General features: G+C 39.9%; 1 protein-coding gene across 1 annotated transcript in view; it reads right to left on the reverse strand.

The window, feature by feature from the left end:
- LOC107667020 (RING1 and YY1-binding protein B-like) overlaps positions 1–8,014 on the reverse strand; it is a 36,033-nt gene extending 28,019 nt beyond the window's left edge. The window contains exons 1-2 of the mRNA XM_016458594.1: positions 7,812–8,014; positions 7,063–7,188 (exon numbers count right to left, since the gene is read on the reverse strand). Of these exons, the coding sequence (XP_016314080.1) occupies positions 7,063–7,188; positions 7,812–7,837 (152 nt within the window). The 5' untranslated portion in view covers positions 7,838–8,014. The remainder of the gene's footprint in view (positions 1–7,062; positions 7,189–7,811) is intronic.
- Positions 8,015–13,421: the final 5,407 nt, after the last annotated feature.

A 13,421-nucleotide genomic window follows, 5' to 3' on the forward strand; every position in this document is an offset into this window, starting at 1 on the left:
ACAATGAACTGTTCCATTTATACACTTATTTTCACATAGCTATGAGAAGCGTTATACATGGACACGCGTGCAGTTGTTAGATGTGCACTAGAGGCGGTTTAGCCAATCGCAACACACTGGACTAGCTAACCAATCAGAGCCCATCGCTTATTTCTGAGGAAGGGGCTTCATAAAAGCAGGAAATGATCAGCGCATTTATAGGAGAAGGGACAGAGCGGTCTGGAATAAAGGTAAATTATGTGAAATATAATGTGTTTTTTTTAAAACGAAGAATTAACACGTTAGACTGCACCCCATAAACACAATCAAGCCTAGAAAAAAAAGAGTGAACCAGCCCTTTAAAGTAACTGTTTTCTATTTGAAAAACATCAAATTTTCATTTTTGGGTGAACTATCCCTTTAAGTTAATGCATTAGGTTTCATGAACTAACAATGAACAAAACTTTCACAGCATTTAATAGTCTCGGTTAATGTTAATTTCTACATATGCTAATACTAGGGATGTGCGCGGCGACTAATTTGACTGACGTTTAAACTAAAGTTTTGTATCCGACTAGTCGACTAGTCTAAAAGCAAGAAACCACCAAAAGATGGTAAGAAAAAAAACCTCTGTGCGTGCGTGTAGCATATATAATAGCCTATATTTGAAATACTTAATCTATGAATCACTCAGGAAATGATCAGCGCATTTATAGGAGAAGGGACAGAGCGGTCTGGAATAAAGGTAAATTATGTGAAATATAATGTGTTTTTTTCAAAACGAAGAATTAACACGTTAGACTGCACCCCATAAACACAATCAACCCTAGAAAAAAAAAACAGTCAACCACCCCTTTAATAATTGAATAATCTAATATGGATCGCTTCAGAACCGCAAAGGAATTGCAATGCATCTGTGAATCGATTTTCCCCACCTCTATCTCTGAGTGTGTTAAAATACAGAGAGTTGAAGAAAACTGGACAAACACCGAGGAGAAAATGAGAGGGAAATTTTTAAAGGGTAAAACTTTACAATAAGGTTCAGTTCATTAAAGGGATAGTTCACCCAAAAATGAAAATTTGATGTTTATCTGCTTACCTCCAGGGCATTCAAGATTTACTGTTTTCCCCTGACGCATTTATAGTAATTACTTTTGCCGGTGCTTTGCGGTAAACTTAAGCCTATTGCGTGCATTTGAACGCAGAACTGCTCAGCTGCGCTGACGGCAAGCATGCTGCTGCTGCTGGACACTAAACACCGTCGAGCCGCTCTTGAGTCGCGGTAGCACGGTCTCGTGTTGTTTCCACCAGCGCTGCAAAATTATTATTTTTTTCATCACTAATTGAGGGATGTCTAAAATATAAAAATAAGGAGAAGCCTAAAACAAGCCCGATGCCGGACCCGCGTCTTAACTATGACGTGAAAATTGTCCCAAAGCCCAGCACTAGGGGCGTAAAAAAGTAGAAATGCAATTTATGGGGAGTAGAATTATTTATTTATTTCAATGAATGAAATCGATTAGATATAATAATATTTAGGCTATATTATAATAAATCAGGTTGGTTTGTATTGCTGACGTAATATGTAAACGATATGCGTGCGGCCCGCGAGACTTGCACTTGGACCATAGTGCGGCCCGGTGGAAAAAAAGGTAGAGAACCACTGCTCTAAGCTAACGCCTACGTGCATGTATTGAATATGATTATGCATCGTTCCAGTAGAGTTATTGTAAGACAATTTGACATTACACAGTTTACACAAAACTTTTCCGTTTCCTTCTAATTCAAAATAATCCCACACCTTCTCATCTTTCGCATGGTCATTTTTGAACTCGCCGCAACTGACACGAAGAAAACGCATGTGAGGTCTGAGGTAAAAATTTAGTTTCCGCCCAGATAAACTTTTAAAAATAATGTATTATTTTTCAAACATTTTATTTTAACTTGCTATTAAAAATGTTTTAAATGCAATGTTAAAATGACGGTAATTTGAATAATAAAATCATGTTTTTTTTTTCTGTCGTGTAATCGACTATTGTTTTCAGTGTCGACTAGTAGGAGCTGTACCGTTTAGTCGACTAGTCGACTACACCCGCACATCCCTAGCTAATACATTAACATATCAAGTTGTATAAATTAACATTAATGTGTTATAAACTAACATGAATTAATGATGACCAAAAGTATAAATTACCATTACCCTACATTAATAAATGTTGTAAAAAATAAATTATTCAAATTTGCTAATGTTAACGGACTAAACATTCTTGTCATGTGTGAGCTTTAAAGGACTCAAATTGACATTCAAAATCAGATTCACTTCATAGAATGTGGTAAAATGTTTCTTGTGGTTTTGCATTTGATTAGCCTATCTATTTTGAATAAAGAAGGGAAAAAAATACTTGGACACTTGTGTAAAGGAGGAAAAACTTTGGCTGGGACCTGGCAAGGAGCTTCAGGGGAAGTAAAAGTACACCAGCGTTGAAGATCAAGGTAACGCAAAGGCCAAATGGCACTCCCCCCTGATCCGGCACATCAATCAACTTAAGAATCCCCTAATGGATTCTTCCCTCTAACCTGTGGGTGACTGATATGCATCTTGGAACACAGAAACCACAGAATCTGATGCTGAAACAAGGTGTCACATTCTTCACTTCTGTTCTCAGGATTCCAATGCAATATTAAAACATGATCTGCAAGGAATGCTGCGTGAGGACATTTGATTTTGATGGGCTCAGAGGAAAGAAGATTGTTTTAGGCTTTCCTTTAGGCTTGAGAGTGTTTTTTTAGTTCAGATTAGCTCAAATCCAAAAAGTGCAACATCACAAATAACATACAGACCAAACAACTACTTGCATATCATGCAACAAGCCCACAGTGATGCAGTACCAATTTCTGCCGGGTTGACAGTAGCATGACCATAGATAACCTCTACTGCCATGGAAACACAAAGTGAATGAGTCTATGAAGTGTGCAGCTGCTGTGTGGGAAAAACTGTCAGAGACATGCCCTCCAGCAAAGATGTCATCCAACTCATACAATCCTGCAAGTTGCGAATACACAAGCATGAAAGCCATACATATAATTCATTCAACACTTCATTAGCACACTGTCGAGTGTCAAATTGCCCAGTACACAAGTGGATATCCAAACCTTTACGAGGTCCGTTAGTGAGTCAGTTGGGCAAAAGAGACTCTGTTATGCTCAATTAACATTTTTCCCTAAAATTTGCCTTTAATTATCATTTTAAAAGTCCACGGCAGCCAAGTTCAAGCCGCATGAAAAAAAAAAAAAAATCGATCAGCCCGAATCCAAAGTGCTCAGGAATCAGATTAAGCTCCGGAACAATCCTGGCGCTTTAAACAGACCTTCTTTACATGACAAAAAAACATGCACCGCTAATTTACAAGCATCTTGCACAGGGGGTCTCTGCATTCTTTGAACTCCAAAGACCAACAAAGATAAAATAATTGGTGAGTGGAATGCGTTATCACACCACAAAGACCCATTCATTGAGGGGAAACAGAGATAAAAGGTGCTGAGATGCTTTTACTCAGCATTGCTTTACCATTGCTTTTACTCCAGTCGATTCCAGAACCATCATTCTTGTTTACCGCACTGGAGGTCAGAAAAAGGAAGTGCTATCGCTTTTATCTACTCTGCCAAACAGCATAAACACAGCCCGATGGCTTAATACCAGCATGACGCACCATTTGCATATTGCGCTAGTACAGAGGACGTTAAAGGTCGCGCAGGACTCGGGTCGGAGGTTAAGAAAGGGTCAGTTTCGTTGGAGAGTGTTTGGGGTTAGATGTGGGGCATTGGACGGCGTAAGCTTGCAGGAGGATGTGAGTTCTAGAACCCTTTAAAACCCTTGTAAAAGTAAAATCAAATGCATTTGGATGCCTCTTTGTCTAGTTTGAAGACAGAGATGCTGAAACGCCATGTCATATTAAACATTGTTTGTGCTGCTGGATGTGTTGCTGAGGTAATGAGTGCGATTTGTAAACAAGGAGGGGTGGAGCATGACCCTCCACTCCATGTTTACATTGGGCAGAAATCACAGGAACCAAACACTGGGATTGCTGCGCTACAGTAATGCATTCTGGGTAATGATACGCATTGGGGAGCAGCCATTGCAGATATTCTCTTCTTTACAGATGAAAATGCTTTTGGCCTTGTTTTTACAGCTTTATCTCAAAGGCTTTCAGGTAAATAAATGAAGTAATGTGCATAAAACCACTTCCAGTAATCAGGTCTTCCTCAGGTCACCAGAACAGGAATGGGCATAGTGCAGTTTCACATATTTAGTTCTATTTTATTTTATTTTATTTCTAGGCCATGTTTTTCCCCAAACTGATTGAATTCTTTTGATGTGAAATTATTTTATGTGACATTTTATTATTTTTTTTATATGGGAAAAGGTTCTCAAACTGTGGCGTAGAGGTTGCAATGAATGTGCATGTTGTTATTTTAATAGATGTGAAATTATTTTTTGGATGCAATAATCAGAATTAGGGCTGCACGATAAATCGCATGCGATATTTAACGAGCATCTTATCAGTAAAGCCGGTTCTTTAATCAGCGGTAAATCTCCATCACCTGCGGGCTTTCACTTTGAGCAGCATTAACTACACAGAGCCGTTGTTCACTGACGAGCTGCGCAAAACCACGTTCATATTTGCGCGATTTTTTGCGCAGCTCGTCAGTGAACAACGGCTCTGTGTAGTTAATGCTGCTCAATGTGAAAGCCAGCAGGTGATGGAGATTTACCGCTGATTACAGAACCGGATTTCTGACAAGATGCGCATTAAATATCGCATGCGATTTATTGTGCAGCCCTAATCAGAATATACACTTTTTTACATTATAATAATATAATTTATTATGCATACATTTTCTATATAATTACAAATGATACATTCCTACGTCACTTGAAAAAGTGCTGTTTACCTTAATCTCACATAATGTTTTAATTTTTTTAACAGTTTGATAATAGCATAAACTGCTGCACACTTGTAAGAGAGTGCATCGTTTCTTTGCGAGCGCCCCGCACTCCCTCCCGTGCACCACTGGAATACATCAAACGTGGCCAAGATGGCTAATTAGTCCTCATTACAAAGGGAGCCAGGCTTCTTACATCAGCAAACAATCGCATCCATCAAAGCTTGACAGCACAGATCAAACAGAGACAGAGCGGCTCTCATAAGCAATACCGTGCGATTTCTATTTAGCAGACTGATAGGAGCTGGGCTTCTGCCAGCTAGAGTGAGACGAGGGGTTTCCGAAATGCATGGCATCATTTCCTGTCATTACCACGAAAGTAACGTGCCTGTTTTCGGCAAACAGATCCATGAGCTGTGCTCGGTTTCGAAAGGGAATTAACGAACTAATCGTTATTGACAAATACGCCGTTTTGGAGTGTCTGACTTCTCCCAACACCTCTTCTTTCCCCCAAATGTCAGGAAAGCACTGGGTGTAAAAGAGCAGATGAAAAGGTTAGAGCACGGGGATTACTGCGTGCGGCCGCATATTACTCATAGCTGTAGACACCACATCAGTCAGCTGATGAGAAGTGTTGGCGGGTTCACACATCATAAACACAGCGCAGCACAGACAGACGTAGAACATACGTAACTGAGGGTAGACAGCTACATTCGCTTACAGGAATATGACCGTGATGGCATTTCAGGCAAACCGAACACATTCATTTGTTGATTTAATCAACAGTTCTCAATCCTGGTTTTGGAGTACCCCAGCACTGCACATTTTGGATGTCTCCCCTATTTACCGTACTTAAAATATTATCAACATACTTCCCCTGTGATACAGCATGCAAAACGCAGTCACTCATAAAAAAGGGGGTTTTCACAGCAATGCCATTAAAGAATCGATGTAGGGTTCCCAAAAACCTCAGTGAACAGTGATGTGAAGAATGTGAAGAACATTGTAAAAATCAAAATAACTTGCAATGGAAAGCTTCTATGGATGTTAAAGTTTCTTTATGAAATACTGAAATGTCCAGCCAGAAGGCACTTTGATGAAGAGCAAAAAATACAAATAAAATAAATAAAATAAATAAATAAATGGCAGAGAACTGTAAGCCAGGTAGCGTTAAAGTGCTGTAGATATCAGTAAAGTTGCTCCACATGGTTAAATTGTTTAACAGTAGTAATTTTTTGTGGGATATCATAGGTAGTGCAAGGATGCATCTCTGCAGCTTTCAAAAACCAACCAGACATCCTGAACTAGGGGTCAAATAAGGGTGACCTCCAAAACGCAGTCTTCCAGGACAAAGAATGAGAACCACTTGATTAATTGACCTTCGTGAGCACACCTAGGCCTGTTAGTGACAGCTTCCAACCGAACTACACAGACACAGCAATGCAATAATCTAATTAGACAAACCAGAAAGACAACATTAAGGTCTGATTCTTTGCTCTTAGCTATACTGCTATTACAAATGGGCAGCATGTTACTCCAATTCTTAAATCAAGCAGAAACTGTTTCACTTACAGACCTGTTACAACATAAAAGCGTCACATCCTGAAGACAGAACAAGAATTTCTGACACCTGATTGACCTTTAAACCGTTTCAACCACATTAAACCAAATAAATTTTGTTTCCTGTTCTGGATCTGAACAGCAAACGTCTCTATAATAGCTTGACAGCATATAAACACACCCAGACATTAAACACCTTTGATCAAACCCCAACAAATGCCAGCCACAACGTTCAATGGCAAATCTGACTGGAGCCACACATGCAAACACTGCAGCAAGCATGCATGATCACGGAGCAGCATTCAAAGCATTTGCACACAAATGCAAAGCAATAAATTGTGTTCGAGCTAATGCAAGACAAAGAAAGTTTGCCTGCCACTGCAATGACTGCACAGGCTGGCTGCCAAACTCAATCTAGTGCCAGTCATCAGCCTGAATAAATTACATTTCACTTGCATGAGAGGACTGGCGTTTCTATGAATCTTAAAGAGCAAATCAACAAGTAAAGCATCGAAATCAGCTGCATTAGTGATGAGATCAGGATCGCAATGCTGCAGAATCCAGCGTAAATGCCCATACCTGGTAGACGTGCCCTTCCGTACATCACAGATGCTGCATTTGAAGGCTTCGGCACTGTTTCTGAAAGTGCACACGCTACAGTCCCAAAATCCGTCGTCCGCTGTCGGTTTGGCTTGTCTTTTTGGCCTTAAATAACAAAAAGCCCAAATTATTAAGGTCAACTTCCACGTTTGCCCCCTAACATCCTACACCTTGACTTACACTGTCTCGAATGCGTTTAACGTAGCCGAAGTGGCACAGAAAAGTGACAGAAAATCCGAGTCATGACGTGCGAGGACGGTTTATTAGAACTGGAAAATACTGGAAATACACGCTAACCAGCTAACTAGCCACGGTTATTCTCCGTAGCTCCTAGTCACCGGGCTTAACGGAGATATTATACACTTGAAGGGTCTAGATTGGTGTCCGATGGCACGGCTGCTAGCGTTAGCTGGCGAGCTAAAAATATCGCGTCGGTGAACGACGTGAAATTGAATGTCAAACACTGTCCATTTAACGGCGAACTTCGATTAAAAACCGCGTCCGAAGAGGCCAGGCGTATCCCGTAGGAAGAAAATCTCTTTGTCTGAGAGGTACCGAGTCATGTTTAGAGTCCTCTATGAAGAGAAAGCCGCCATAGCTGCGCTTATTTCTGAGAGAAAGGAGAAACACTCCTCGAGAAAAGCATCGGGATATCCACCGAGCGAAAAACACAGCCGCGCGGACACCAAAATCGCTTCGGAAACTACCGACTGTCGACGCTTTCTTACCTGGTCGGGCTCTTTTTGTCGCCCATGGTGCAAAAACTGACTCTCAAAAGAGCGAAAAGGGTTCAGTAATTAACAATAATTGTGTTTGAAGGTCCGTGTGAGCGTGTAAGTGTGCGTCTGGTGGATCCACACAGAGAGTAGCGCTTGCAGGCAGACTCGGCTTCCCCTGACTGACTGACTGACTCTAGGCAGGGCGAAGAGATGCGTACCCCGTGACTGCGCCGCCCAATCACCGCTGTCGTCGGTTTAAAAGTCTCGCCAGAAATAATCGGCACGGATAGAGTAATAGTAGGCTACTACACTACTCTCCGATTGCCAAACGTAATTAGACTGTGTGCCTGTCGAGGTGAGAGAAAGCAGTAGTGAAAGACTGACTCGATGACTGAATGACTCTGCTATATATCAACAGCAGCACCGGGGAGTGTGCGTTGGATTGGGCTGTGTGGGGAGAAAAATCAAGTTCAACATGGGACACCTCAGTACTGAAATGACTGAAGGCATTTACTTTGTCTTATGGTTTACGATCTCAAACCATATAACCATTTAACCATATCAAAAGCCAAAAAAATGGAAATGCAGGGATCAAATGATCACCTAACTACAGTTTTAAGCCCGTCTTGAAGCATCTCAGTGCAACAAGTTTGGTAGCACAGATTTTAGTTTTATTTTTGAGGTTTTAAGTGTCTTACAACTGGTATGAAGAAACTTTTAAATTATTTTATTTCTGCTTTTTCTTTATAAAATAACAAAATTATTAGAATGAAATTAATATTTAATATATTATTATGAAAAGTTGTTTTTGGTAGGCTATCTAAAGGATCACAAAATAATATTTTCATATTTGGCTCATTGGTAAAGTCACGAGTTAATGGAAATGACAACAGTCCCCTCCCCCTGTAATCGTGACGTAGGCCTATAGTGCAACTAATTATCGAAAAAATTGGTCGTCACCAATTTGACATTTTGATTAAAAATTATGACCTCAAAAAAAGTAAACATATGGATCAGTCATTCATTTAGAAAATTTAGAAAAATGATTTTTCGTTTAGTGCGACTTTGAGCTTAAAATGCTGCACTTGTTAATGAATGAGAGCCAATGGAGTTTTGTTGTCACTGACATCAGCATATTGACATTTTAGTTATGGCTTTTTATCTGCTTTGACAAGCATGACCAGAAACTAAATTGTGCCAAAATAAACTGTGGCCTTATGGAGGATACAAGATGTCCTGAGTATAAACACAATTTACCTCACCTGTTTCTCTTGGTGTGAAACACACACACCACCATCGCCCCACAGCCAAAGAGATCATGAAGGGAACACAACACACATAACGAGCAACAGACATATGAGTGTTTTTAGTGTTTTTCTTATGGACTTCATGATTTCAATTTCTCAAGTGTCCAGTCCTCATCTGTGGCTTCCATTTATTTTGGATTGCACGGTGAAAACAAACCCTCGAAGAGGCCCCTCATGGCAGACACAAGGGCCCCTGTGTGGGGGATATGAAATGTGAATCATTAGCTGCTCTCCAGGGTTCCAGCCCCTCTGTGCCCCCTTTTCTCTCCATGTGCTGCTGGGTCTCTGTTGCAACTTCATGACAGACTCGTAAGTTTATTACCGGCTGATGTTGATTGGATGTTTGATCTGGAACTCTCTGCAGATGGTTCCTTACAAAATCCAGGACTGCTAAGAATACAAACATCTAAGGTTCGGAAAAGCCAAGAACTTCAAAGGCCAATGAAGTATGAACATGAAAATGATACAAGAATCACACAATTGTAAATATAAAATACAACACAGATGCTGTCAAATTCCAGCCCCTCTGTGCCCCCTTTTCTCTCCATGCGCTGCTGGGTCTCTGTTGCAACTTCATGACAGACTCGTAAGTTTATTACCGGCTGATGTTGATTGGATGTTTGATCTGGAACTCTCTGCAGATGGTTCCTTACAAAATCCAGGACTGCTAAGAATACAAACATCTAAGGTTCGGAAAAGCCAAGAACTTCAAAGGCCAATGAAGTATGAACATGAAAATGATACAAGAATCACACAATTGTAAATATAAAATACAACACAGATGCTGTCAAAGTGTTTTTAGTCACATCAGACGAATATGAAATATTACACAGCACTGATTACCTGAGCTTACAAACCAAGTTCACGCTCTGTCTTCAAACACTGATTCATAACTGAATGCAAAGAACTTGGAGAAAAGTTGTAAGAACCTGTCAGATCCTTAATTTAGATGAGCAAGCCTGTGATGTCTTAAAATTAGAACAGTACATTTGGCTATCACCTTTGTGGTACCAGATTGATGTCACAGATTTGAGCTCTTATACGTGCTGTCTCACGAATGATGAGATGTGATGTGGGAGTAAAGATGACTCAGATGAACACCCCAATCAGAACTGAGAATCTAGCAAACAGATGAAATCGACAGAAACTGAGAACATGGTTTCTTTCTGTTCTCAGTGTGGCCGGTCAACCTTTATTTGATGATGCATTTTAAAAGCCCACAGTGTTTGGATACACAAGTTTTAACAAAGAGGACGTTTTAACAAAGAAAGCAAAGTGAGAACTAAAGATTATCAAACTTTCTAATCTTATTTGTTTCACATAAATGGCTTTAGACCCAGCATTTGCATATAATAAATAAATGCTTATTAGTGAATTTTCAAGTATTCATGATTCTTTCAAGGAAAAAACAAAAAAATATTGAAGCCATAATCACAAAAAACAAAAACAAAGTTTACTATAAAAACAGGGCTTTGAAAAGTGCTGCAATGGCATAAAAGCCACTTTTATTTGACCTGCTTGCTTTTACTAGGACATTTTAATTAATTTAAAATGTTTGTTTCCAGGGTAAATAAAACACATTATGAATCAATTTAATCAGAGGGGGCCAATGTATCCTAAAAATAAAAAGGAGCACTATATGCCTGGCTCAAGGACAAAATCGGGGTGACCTCTAGATTTCTATCATTTTGTTTGTGTTTGGTTCATGTTTCCTGATTGGTTTCGAACCAGTAATTCGACAATTACCTCTTATGCACAACTCTGACCTTTGCTGCCATTTTCAATCCCGTCTCACTTAACACTCTGCAGTACTTTTCCTTTCTATTGGTATAAGCTAATGAGACATGATAAAGAAGAAAAGAGAGGCCTGTTAATTCAGTATTTTATGTTGTTGAAGACAGAAGAAAGAATCGGATGCATTTCTGCAGCCCTTTGGATAGTTTTCTTGCTACTGGGAATGAGTTTATGCAATTTGTTCTACTTGACCTTTAACCTTACAGATAAAACACATCTGGCTGTCGCCCCTTGGGCTGCTTCTTGTTGGCTAAACTCATTGTGTGTGCATACACTTGTGTTGGACTTCAAATGTGTTTTCACTGACCAGTAAACCCAGTTTAAATGACACATTTGAGCTACTTACTCACTGTTTTCTCTTGAGACAGATGTGGTTGACCATATATGCATATCTGGCACTGACACTGGGAATTTTATGTGTTTTTTTTTCCAGAGCACTGACTGATTCAAAACAAAATCTGGCCTGAGCTCTCAGCTGGCACGCTACCAAATGAAGGACTCCATCAATAGGCGTACTTGAAATGCACATTCTTTTAGGATCCCACACTATCACCCATGACTTACATTTGTGGCAAGAGTTTAGAGAAGCAAAACCTTTTTTCCAGTTTTTATATATTGTAGGAATTTTTACTCAGAAATTGCTAGTAAATTTCACTAATAGTAAGTAGTAAGTAACAAGTAAAGTAACACTTTGAATTAAACGTGATGAAACAGTATTTTCTTGTATGACATACTACAATAATTTTTTTTGTTTTGTTTACAACTTTGAAAAAAAAAATGTTTTACAGCATACTTACAAATTGTTGTCCATTACTGAGTTCAAATTACATGCCAAAAACTGTAATGTAATCCATTGCATTGCATATTTTAGATATTATGATTTTCATGATTTCCTTTTCCACACAAGGAATGTCTCCATAAGAGTTCCTGTTTGGAAAGTGGTTCTCTCACTCTGGTAGAGAGCCAAGAGCTGCTTATGCTCTGATGAGAGTGAGAGAGAGACTCCTTTAGTCTCACTCTACAGCATAGAGCTTTGCTGAATCCAGGGCAAGCTTCACAAAAGGTTGCAGAACTAAAGCCTGTAAGCTAAGTGTGTGTGCAGGGGAGTATGCATATGCACGCAGGCAGCATGGTGGGAAGGCTCAATCCCATGGTTTGTTAACTCAGAGGCGCCCTGTAACTTTAAACAAGAAAACGAGACGCTTTGCGTCAGCTGCCAGCTCTGCCGCTCTCACTTTCAGATGTCGTTTCGCTCTTCGAAAAGTAGAGCGCTTGCTTATCTTTCAAATTGTCACTCTTCACAGTTAAAGGCCTTCCTAAAGGTTTATCAAAACCAAAGTCACTTGAAAACAATCAGGCATGACAGACCAAGAATTGTGGCACATTTTCGATCAGGAAAAAACTCAAATCAAGCTCTCTGAGCATAGGTCACCTTTAGATGAAGGAATGAGAGGTTTAGAGACTTTGTAATGCTTTTATGTGGTACTTCTGACAAGAGCGGTTTACCCAGAAGACTATAAATCACCCGATGTGGTCAAGGAGACCTGAGTCTCGCAGAGCTAGACATTAAACTGTCTGACTGACATTTAGGTCAACCACAGTTTGTTTTACATACCATTTAAGGGTGGGTACATTTGAAATTGATGATACCACAATAATACACTACTGTGAAAAGAATTTCAGTCCATACACAAGTAATAAGAGAAATATATAGTTCAGTCATGAAACTCTAGATGGTGCAAGCTGACGGGTTGTTAATGTAACTGATGATATTCAAAGAGTTAAACGACTTGGCATAACCTGATTGGTTCATGCTGCATATGCAGCCAATGAGTTTACTGCCTTGCATTTATATGGCTGGCTAGCATTCACTTGAGATTCCTGCAGCATGCTTTCAGAGTTTCTCTGACACCCTCCACCTTACCCAGCTCCACCTGTATAGATCTGCTGCGGGTTATTTTATATGCTATTTGTGCAGCAGCAGTATGTCTTAAATACTCACGGCACCGTATCGCCATATGCATTGGCAGTAGCAAGTTCCTGTACTTGCTTGCAGCAGCAGCAATAATCTACAACTACAGCAATAACCAACAGCAGCAGCAATTCAGCAGCAGCGGAGCAGATCTGTTCCGCCAAGACCAAATACATTAACATTGTCATATCCATCACCATGCTAAAATCTTCCGAGAGTTGTCATGATTGAATTTTACTTCACAGGTAAACTTGGAAAGCAAACATTGAATATTAAGTTATCAATGTAAATAGGTAGTTAACCTCAGACTAAAAATTGCCTTAAACAAAATACTTTACAGGGCTGTACAGTGCGACATATATGTCGCACGTGCTACGAAAAAACTGGTCTGTGCGATGAATAAATTTACCACTGTAGCACGCGTGCGATACAGTTTTGCATGATGCTGTGAATCCTGTACATTATTCTTCTAGCACAGTGGTTCCCAAACCTGTCCTGGAGGACCCCCTGCCCTGCACATTTTGTATGTCTCCCTAATCAGACACA

The sequence above is a fragment of the Sinocyclocheilus anshuiensis genome, unplaced genomic scaffold, assembly GCF_001515605.1.
Source record: "Sinocyclocheilus anshuiensis isolate Anshui unplaced genomic scaffold, SAMN03320099.WGS_v1.1 scaffold615, whole genome shotgun sequence".
Taxonomy (NCBI): domain Eukaryota; kingdom Metazoa; phylum Chordata; class Actinopteri; order Cypriniformes; family Cyprinidae; genus Sinocyclocheilus; species Sinocyclocheilus anshuiensis.